General features: G+C 50.6%; 1 protein-coding gene across 2 annotated transcripts in view; it reads left to right on the top strand.

The window, feature by feature from the left end:
* The window catches only part of DOCK8 (dedicator of cytokinesis 8), a 151,456-nt gene that overhangs the window by 139,921 nt on the left and 1,641 nt on the right, over positions 1 to 9,894 (top strand). For both annotated transcript variants that reach the window (XM_006881327.1, XM_006881326.1), the window contains 3 exons: positions 2,503 to 2,739; positions 6,879 to 7,022; positions 8,352 to 8,458. In XM_006881327.1, the coding sequence (XP_006881389.1) occupies positions 2,503 to 2,739; positions 6,879 to 7,022; positions 8,352 to 8,458 (488 nt within the window). The remainder of the gene's footprint in view (positions 1 to 2,502; positions 2,740 to 6,878; positions 7,023 to 8,351; positions 8,459 to 9,894) is intronic.

Here is a 9,894-nt window from a genome sequence, read left to right as displayed (position 1 = left end):
ACACACACACACACACACACACACACACACACACACACAGAGATCCTTTTTAACTGCATCCTTTTTTAAGGAGCCCTGGTGATGGTGGATTCTCCAAAATAGGCTGCTAACCAAAACCTCAGAGGTTCAAATCCACCAGTCGTTCCATGGGAGAAAGTCAGACAGTGTCCTTCAGTCAAGATTTACCGCTTCAGAATCCCACAGTCAGAAAGGGCCCGACAGCAGTGGGCTTGGTTTCAGTCATCCGGACGCTCGAAGCTCCAGTGACTTAGTGGGTCCAGCATTGAGCTGCTAACGAAAGCTCCTTGCAGGCCCCGGGGCAGGTCCTCGTTACGGCTCTTCCTCTTTTCTGCTCACCGTTTACTTTAGCAAACGTGATGTCCTCCAACGCATCACAGCACGCTCCTCACAGCGCGTGCGCAAAGTCTCACCGTCCTCACTTCTCAGGAACATCTGGCTGGACAGCTTCTCGGGCGTTTGAACAGTGAAGTCCCCACACTGGGTGATTGTTCTTTGCTTTTATAAAACCCAGGTTAGGTGGGGCCAGAGCTCTGAATAAAGGTCTAGGTCCCAAATTCCACTCCAACCAGATTCCATTTGACTTATTCCTGACCAAGCCTTGGAGAAGGGCATCGTGCTTGGAAGAGTAGAGGGTCAGCACAGGAGAGGAAGACCCTGGAAGAGATGGACTGACACAGTGACTGTGGCAGTGGGGACAGGTGTGTCAGAAACAGAGAGGTGGGCTCAGGACAGGGCAGGGTTCAGAGCTTGTCCACAGGGTCATTATGAGTTGCAGTCAGTTCAATAGCACATAACAATTCCTCACTGTGGTCTGAGGCCAGTGATCACCGCTGTCCCTTTAGTGCCCCAGAGTCCATGCGTAGGGAGACCTTTGATTCTTAGGATTCCTGGTGGCATAGAATTCCAGTGCTAACCAAAAGTTCAAACACACCAGCTGCTCCTTGGAAGAAAGGTGAGGCAGGCTTCATCCGTAAGTGTTATGTGTTGGGAAGGCCTGCTCTGTCTACAGGTCATTGGAATTGATGCAATTACAGTGACTGATTGTTTGTTTGGTCTTTATTTCCCTTTTAATTTTGTTGGGGAAAAAATATGTGCAGTAGGAAACACAAGTATTCCTTAACTTCTCTGTGCGGAGTTCAACAGTTCTGACCACAACCTGTCACCACTCCCGTCATCTCTACCCTTATTGTGTCACCACCACTGACTTACACCCACTGCCCCCGAGTTCTCAGCTTCTGTGTGTTAGTCACTGTGGGCAATCTGATCCCATGTAGACAGTCCTTTTAAAAAGTACAACCCAAGGGAGCTCTGGTGGCCTAGTGGCAAGAAGCTGTACTGCAATCCCAAAGGTACATGGTTTGAATCCACCAGATGCTCTTCTGGAGAAGGAGGGACAATTTCCTCCTGTACCAGTCAGATCTGATTTGATGGTATATGCACAAAAAAGTAATAAAATAAAAAGTACAACCCCCAGGAGAACATGCTTTACTAGTGTCGTTCAAAGGTGACTTCAGGAGACAATTGCAGCTGTCCTTTAAAGATTTTCTCAGAGTAGAAGGTTTCCCCAGACTCAGTAGATCCACTAAGTCTGGATTCCACACACATTTGAAATTCTACACAGCACACTTTCCCCTTTTAATCTTGATCTATCTATTGACTCCTTAATCAAACCTTTCAGTAATAGTAGCTGGGCACCATCTAGTTCATCTGGTCTCCTGGCTAAGGGGACAGTAGCTCTTAGACCTGCAGTCCAGCTCCTTCTCTGACTCGTGGACATGCTGCTGCTGCTGCTCCAGGATTGGAGACCAATATTCCATCTTGAATAATCCCAAAGCAACCACACAGCCATCAAGTGAACGCCAACTCATAGCACCTCTGGTGGAGAGCACAGCGCTGTACTAGAGTTTCCAAGGCAGCAGATCTTTACAGAAGCAGACTGCCAGCCACGGCCCCACTCAGCAGCAGGACTAGAGGAGCCAACCAGCTAGCAGACGCGTGGTTTACCCACTGAGCCACCAAGGTCTTGAGCTTCTGTAAAGGGTGATGTGACAATTTGGAAAAAGGGAAGGGTGAAGTTGAACAACATGATAAATATTAAGATCACTGGTCCACAGGAGGATTGCTGAAATGCCAAATGGTCTGTTGTTATATTTACCAGAATTTTGTAAAAGAAGAAAAACAGTGAGATCTGAGTGGAGGGTGGTGTGTGGCCTGATGTCACACGTACATGTCTCCTCTGCTTGGGCTGATGTAACACATGTACGTACACTCTGTGCCTGGTGTGCCATCACACACACACACACACACACACACCTCTGCAAAACTGATGTGTTGGTGGGCTGGGTTCCAACTGTCCCCTCAGCTCGATGGTGGTGTCCCAGCAGAGCTGCCCTCTCCTGGCACCCTCCCTCGTGCTGCCCTGGCTCTCACAGTCCCTCTGGGTCTGGAGGACACTCACCTCTCATCCTGACTTCCCCTCAGGCCTACATCCAGATCACCTTCGTGGAGCCCTACTTTGACGAGTACGAGATGAAGGACAGGGTGACCTACTTCGAGAAGAACTTCAACCTGCGGAGGTTCATGTACACGACGCCCTTCACGCTGGAGGGCCGCCCCCGGGGGGAGCTGCAAGAGCAGTACCAGCGGAACACAGTCCTCACCACCACGCACGCCTTTCCCTACATCAAGACCCGCATCGCCGTGGTCCAGAAGGAGGAGGTAACGGCCGGGCTGAGGGAGCAGGCCAGAGTCCTTCCCGGGGGCCAGAGGCAGGAATCAGAGAGGGCCCAAGGGAAACATTGCAGTGATGGTTCTTCTGTGTCTTTCGTGGTGCCAGGAGCCCCATTTAAAGCCAAAATCCCAGTGTAGAAAAGTCAATTCTGATACACAGTGACTCTGCTGATCAAGTAGCACTTCTCAGGGGCCCCTGTACAGCCATCTCTGTAGGAGCAGATCGCCAGGCCTTTCTTCTGTGCCACCTTGGGTGGGTTTTAAGGGCCTCCTTTTGGGCTAGGATCCAAGAGAAATTCTTTGTGCCTCATGGGGACCCCGGATCCTGCTTACCCACTGCTGTCAAGCCAAAGGGAGCTCTGGTCACACAGCCCACAGGGAGTCATGTGCACTCGAAAGCCATGCCTCTCCGCTGGTTCAAATCCACCAGAAGGAAGAAAGAGGGAGAAATGCAGGCAGTTACCTCCTGTATAATTGCAGCCTCCGTAAACCCCATGGAGGGTCAGCTATGGGTCACTTCCAACTCAATGACAATGAGTTTGAGGGTTTTGGTCTCTTCAGTACCAGCTACCAGGTCTCTGAGATTGTAAGCCTTTACACAATGAATCCATCTTTCTCTCTCAGATCCGCGGGTGGTTTTGAACTGCCAGCCTTTCAGATACCTGTGTCACACATTAACTGCTACAACCCCAGGGACTCTACATGGGCAGCTAGTTACCTATTCTACAGCCTGAGTGTGTATTTAAGTGTTAAATGTGTCTGTCCTTGGGAGTGCTCAGAAAGAGACCTCATGCTTGGAAAAGTTGAAGGTCAGCGGAAGAGAGGGAGACCCTCACCAGGCAGGTCTGCCATCAAGACTGTCACCGTGGGCTGCAGACGGCAGAGATAGCAAGGACGGCATACTTAACTGGAATAGTTTCTGTAGTTCCTGTATACTCACAAGTGTCCAGGTGATCCAAGCATTGGTGTGTTGCCAATTAGTAGGGTCACGCGGAAGGTGTGCAGTCCTGAGGGCCAGTGGCGTGCTGTGAGGGGACTGTGTAAGACCAACAAGGACACAGGCCGGTTTTCTGATGATCCCATCTTGGGACCTGGGACGTCAGCACCCCCACCTGCAGACTGACAGGCCCTTTGCTGCACTGATTTTATGAACAATAGAGGGTGCTATGATACCTGCTGGTGCTGTGGTTAAAGAACAGGGCTGCTAGCCAACAGGTCACTGGTTCAAACCTACCAACCACTTCTCAAGAGGAGGACATGGAATTTTGCTTACATGAAAGAGTTCATCTTGGAAGTCCTTTGGGGCAGTTCTGCTCTGTTCTGCAAGGCTGCTGGGTGTCGACCTGAAGACAGAGGGCTGATGTTTTGGTTTTGGGCTTTGTCTTCGGTTCCATCTCGTCTGGCTTGTACAAACCACACCTGTGATGCCCTGGCTGAGGTTTTCAGTTTTTGTTTCTACAGAGAGCGAGCTTCAAGGCACCTGCTACATTATCTGGGAGCTGGATCCTTCTAGACAGCAAGGCCTCCCCACCCCCGCCTTGTTCAGTGTTCCCACTCACACCTAATCTGATAGGAATTTTCAGAGCGCGGCCTGCCCAAACATTCCACGTGGTTTTCATGGCCCCAGCTCTCCTTCCCACACCCATGCTCCATCTGTCCACACATGGTTTAATTAGATTAGGTCATTAAACAGCAGGCTAACTGCATCATCGGGTGATCAGCACGCCCATGTGGGCCACACCCCATTGGGCTGGAGAGGAAGGGGCCGAGCTGGGGGGCAGGAGGCAGCTGAGGGTCCAGCAGCCCAGCCCATCTGAAGGCAACTCACAGGAGGAGAGAGAGGCCCAGCTAGGGAGCCCTGTGGTAGGAGGCTGGTTAAAGGTGACTGCTGCATTTCCTTTCCCTCTGGACTCTGAACACTGGGTTCATCTACACACAGCACAGAATACTCTTGCTTCTCAATGGCATCGTCACGGTTCCTGTGGTCCCGTCTGTTAATCTCCCAGCACCCTGCCTCACAGCCGCAGATCTGAGCAACCAGCAGACTGACCCCACCAACTCTGATTACCAGGATTCAGCTGAGTGAGGCTGGGGACCTAGGATACCAGAGGCTGGTAGATGGGGAAGGACGGCTGGGTGCCAAGCTTTACCACCTTTCCCAAGTGAGAGGCTCAGAACAGGAGGGACCTGCCTGCTGACGCAGAAAGAGGTAGACTTTAAGACGACATGGAAACGAGACCAGACGCCAGCCTCCTCCCTCATCAGCTGTCATTGTTCACAACTTCCTTGCTGTGGGCTCCTGTCCAGTTAGATCCATGGCACCCCCACCCCATGGGTCACCGAGTTGAACTTCTTACAGGGTTTTCTTGGTTGCCATTTTTACAGAAGCAGTTCACCATGGAGTGCTGGGGAGGTGGGGGTGGGGGGTTAGGACCACCAGCCTTTGGGCTGCTTTACATTGCATGTAACCTTGCATTGAGTTCATTTCCAGACTCTTTGGAACTAGCTTAGCCTTAGAAAGAGTCAGGAGGCTGTTGAAAGGATTAAGTCATAGCTATACATATAGTTCCTGGAGTTGGGGGGGGGGGAGAACTCCACTACCATCAAGTCCATTCCAGCTGCCAGTGACATCGGGGGACAGAGCAGAACTACCCCCAAGTCCTCACAGAAGCAGACTCCTCATCTCTGTCCTGTCAAGCAGCTGGTGGGTTTGATCCACTGACCTGATAGTCAGCAGATGAATTTCTTACCCACTACACTGCTGGGGCTTCTTAAACCAATTGCCACAGAGTCACTTACAACTGGAGACCTTATGTGACTCAGGAGAGCCGCGCTTCACAGGGTTTCCACTGCCAAGGATGTTGGAAGTAGATTACTGGGATTTCCTCCCAAGGCTCCTCTGGGTGGATTTGAACTGCTAACCATGCAGTCAGTAGCCGAGCACTTAACTCTCTGTGCCACCTGGAGACAGGCCGTAAAAAGCAGTGACCCCTGGTGGGCACAATGAATCTAACAGGCCGTAAGAAGTGCTGGGCCCACCCTTCCTCTTTGACCTCCTCAGATTATTTTAAATTATTCTAAAAGACTAGGAAGCCCTGGTATTACAATGGATTTAGTGCTAGATACTAGTCAAAGGTTGGGAGTTCAAACCTACCAGCCAGCCTTCCATGGGAGAATCATATGGCAGTTTGCATCTGTAAGGATTTCAGCCTTGAAGGCTCAATGGGACAGTTTTGGTCTATCGGTCACAGGGTCTCGATGAGTGATAGTCCATCAGCGCCTGATTATCTGTAGCTCAGAGGCTGCCTTGTGCCACAGCTTCCCCGCCGTCTCTACCACAGTCCAGCCCACTGCTGCAGTCACTGTGTCAGTCCATCTGGTTGAAGATCCTCCTCTCTTGTGCTCACCCTCCACTTCTCCCAGCGTGATGCCTTGTTTCCAAGGACTAGAACCTCCTTAGAACATGCTCACAGTACGTAGGACAAATGCCACCATCCTTGCTTCCAAAGAGAATGCTGGCCACACTTCCTCCAAGACAGACTTGTTTGTTCCGTGGACAATCTATGGGACATTCGTGCTCTTAGCCAACACCAAGGTCCAAGGCATCCATTCTTCAGTCTTCCTGAATCATTGCCCACCTTTCACATGCATATGTAGCAGTTGAAATAGGCCATGGCTTGGGTCAGGTGCACCTTTGAGTTTTAAGCAAAGAGGACAGATCTTTAGCACTTTGAAGAGGTCCCTGCCAGCAGATTCTCCCAGGGCAGCACATCTCTTGATGTCTTAACTTCTGTTATTAGTGGTGTTGATTGTGGATCTAAGTAAAAGGAGATTGTTGACAACTTCAGTATTTTCTCCACTTTCACGATGTGCCTCTTGGCCCAGTGGTGAGGAGACTGGTTCTCCTGATGTTGAGAGAGTGTCTGTATTGAAGGTTGTAGTCTTTGGTCTACTTCAGTAAGTACTTCCTGCTGGGAGTCAGAAGTCACCCAACAGCAGTGGCTTTGCGTTTCTGAAAGCCTTTCCTCAGCTTCTTCACATCCGGAGGCCCTCGCTGTCACAGTTATTTCCGTGGCCACAGCTGGTGAGGCAGGACACTGACGTCCACATTTGTGTTTTGTGCTCAGTTTGTGTTAACACCAATCGAAGTTGCCATTGAAGACATGAAGAAGAAGACCCTGCAGTTGGCCGTGGCCATCAACCAGGAGCCTCCTGACGCAAAGATGCTGCAGATGGTCCTGCAAGGCTCGGTGGGAGCCACCGTGAACCAGGTATGGGGACCCGGAGTCTCGGCAGCTCTGGGTCCTAATCTTGGGTGGGTTTCTCACTCCTTCTTGAATGGGTGGATGGGGAATGTGATCCACCAGTAGACAACATTCCTGCCCGAGGTTGGACCTGAGAGAATGTCCCACGTGCACTGAAGAATATACTTTGTGCCCCTGCTGGGTGGAATGTTCTATGTCTGTGAGACCCAGTGGATTCCTTATATTATTTCCTTCTTCTGCATTTTTAGTGAGGTTCTTTCTAGTCATCTCTCTTTCATCAAGAATGCTGCTTGAAGTCTTCTGCTCATGTTGTAGACTTGTTGAGTTCTCTTTTCTCTGCTAAAATTTTCTTTCATGGGCCTTGGGGCTCTGTCACTGGGTTAATTAGAATTACGTCCTCTTGTTCAGTTGATCCTTTGATCATTTTGTATTTACCTTCTTTACCTCTTAGGCTTGTTTTCCTCTTGAAGCCTGTTTTATCATGATTATCACCATCCCTGCTCTTTTTGTTGCCGTTAGCTTGATACATTCTTTCCCCGCCTTGATTTTCAGTCTGTCTTTGTCTTTGTGTCTAAGGTAGATAGTATATTGATAGATCATGGTTTTTTATCCAATCTTCTCCTCTTTTTCTCTTGATTGGTGTATTTAGTGAATTCACATTCAGCATAATCATCAATAAATACAGTGAGAGTGAACACTTGTGAGAGGCCTCTTCTCTGTCAGGGAGCAATTCGAGATAGAGCAGGAATGCTCATGATGGATGGACTATGTCTTAGGAGTCCTTCTTCCCAGAGGGGTCTTCAGTTGGGCCAGACCAGGCGACAGGGTGTAAATCAGGGGTCCACACCTGGCGTGCAGGCAGCCCCTGGTCTCAAGTGTCTGATGTACCCACAACCCCTACCAGCTACAGAGCTTTAAACCAGTTCCCTCATGACCGACGAAGAGAGAGAGGCCTGAATTGTCACAATTTGGGTGATTTGTCACAGTGACCAGAAAGTGCTGGTAATACAATAGTTAAGTCCCATTTTTAGTAAATCAACTCAAAGCATTTGCATGCCTTTCAGCTGCTGCCTTTCTCGTATGAAGTCAAGCCTATTATTAGTGATGTGTGAGTGAGAAAATAAGTTTTTACTTCTGCATATTCCTCAAAACTCTAGACGCCCCCCCAACCTTTTACAGTTCCCTCAGAAGCTCAAGACCTTCTTTGATTTTATTTTGTTCAAACAAACTACAGAAATAAAGGTTCAGATTAAGAAGTCACTCAGCATATTTTATCTCAAGTCATCTATTTTTTCTGCCTATGTCTTTATCTTTTTCCTTTCCTTTTCTCCTCAGGGACCTCTGGAAGTGGCCCAGGTGTTCCTGGCTGAGATTCCAGCCGACCCCAAGCTCTATCGGCATCACAACAAGCTGAGGCTGTGCTTTAAGGAGTTCATCACACGGTAAGGACAGGGCACAGCTCATCAGGGTGGGCTGCCCAGAGCCCAGGGACCCACCCGGACAGGCGGGCTGCCCAGAGCTGGTCCTGGGACCCGTGTCTGCGGCACCACCCAGACCCAAACCCGGTGCTGCTGAGTGGACACGGACCCAAGGACCATGCCTGTCCCTGGTGTCAGAGTGGAAAGGACATTAGGTTTTCCCTCCAGATTAGCCATGTTTGAACAACTGCCGAGAGGGAGGGTGAGTATCTGAAAGGCACATCCTTATATTCTTTGTGTTTGTTTGAAACCCCATCCTCTCTCATTGCTGTCAGCTTGGAGCTGACTTGCCGCTGGCCCTCAGCAGAAGCTGTAACGTGTGAGAGGCCTGTCCTCTTCCCTCAAGCTGGTGGTGGCTTCTGCCCCTCAGGGGAGTGGAACACCTCCCCACGACGACAGGGCCCGCTCGTCTCTGTGAGCGCGTTTTCCATTGATTTAATAACACGTTGCCTGCCGAGCGTGGCTATGTTGATGTTAGCCAACCTGCTGAGTGTGGGTGCTGGCTGCTGTCGGTCTGATTTCTTTTTTCTCTCACAAGCTAATAACCGACAGTGGGGATAGCAGGAGCTTTGGTTGAACTTTAGGAAAGAGACACATTAGAGGACATTTCAAGAGGTGACAGAGGGATCAGGCAGAAGGCAGATTTTCAAGAAGTCTACAAAAGGAAAGCACAAGGGAACAGTCCCCTGAATCCTCCTCCATTGGCTGGAATCACCCCCCACATCTGGGCGAAAGTCGGGGCCTCTCCCTCTGTAGGCATCACAGCCCTGGGAACCCACCGGAGGCCCAGCCATGAGGCAGAATCCACTCGACAGCCGGTCATTGCACTTGATTTTAGGGCAGCGCACGGCACTCGGTGACTGGGGTAATGGGGGTGGCTGTCAGAGACAGTGAAATTGGCACAAGATAGAACAGGGTTCAGAGCGGTTGTGCATAGGGTCACTGTAAGTCACTAACAAGTCAGGGGCACCTGACAACAACAGGGTGCTCTGGTGGTGTGATGTGAGTGGTTTGTAGTGTGGTGTTGAGTGATGTGTGGGTGGTGTGGGGTGTGGCGTGATATGGCGTGGTATGTGGGGTGGTGTGGGGCGTGGCGTGGTGTGTGGCGTGGGATGGGTGTGAGGGTGTAGTGTGATGTGTGGTGTGTTGTGTGTGCTGTGGTGTGGCATGGCATGGCATGGCGTGGTGTGTGATGTGGGGTAGTGTGTGGGGTAGGGTGTGGTGTGGTGTGGGGGATGTGGCGTGTCATGTGGTGTGCAATGGGGTGGGGTAGGGTGGGGTGTGGTGTTGTGTGTAGCATGGCATGTGGTTGGTGTGGTGTGTGCTGTAGCATGTTTGGTGTGGTGCGCTGTGCTGTGGTGTGTGGTGTGGTGTGCTATGTGGTGTTGTGTGTGCTGTGG

The sequence above is a fragment of the Elephantulus edwardii genome, unplaced genomic scaffold (genome assembly GCF_000299155.1).
Source record: "Elephantulus edwardii isolate Elephantulus edwardi_28Jun2011 unplaced genomic scaffold, EleEdw1.0 scaffold00014, whole genome shotgun sequence".
In the NCBI taxonomy this organism is placed as follows: domain Eukaryota; kingdom Metazoa; phylum Chordata; class Mammalia; order Macroscelidea; family Macroscelididae; genus Elephantulus; species Elephantulus edwardii.
This window is presented reverse-complemented; position numbering and strand designations above follow the sequence as displayed.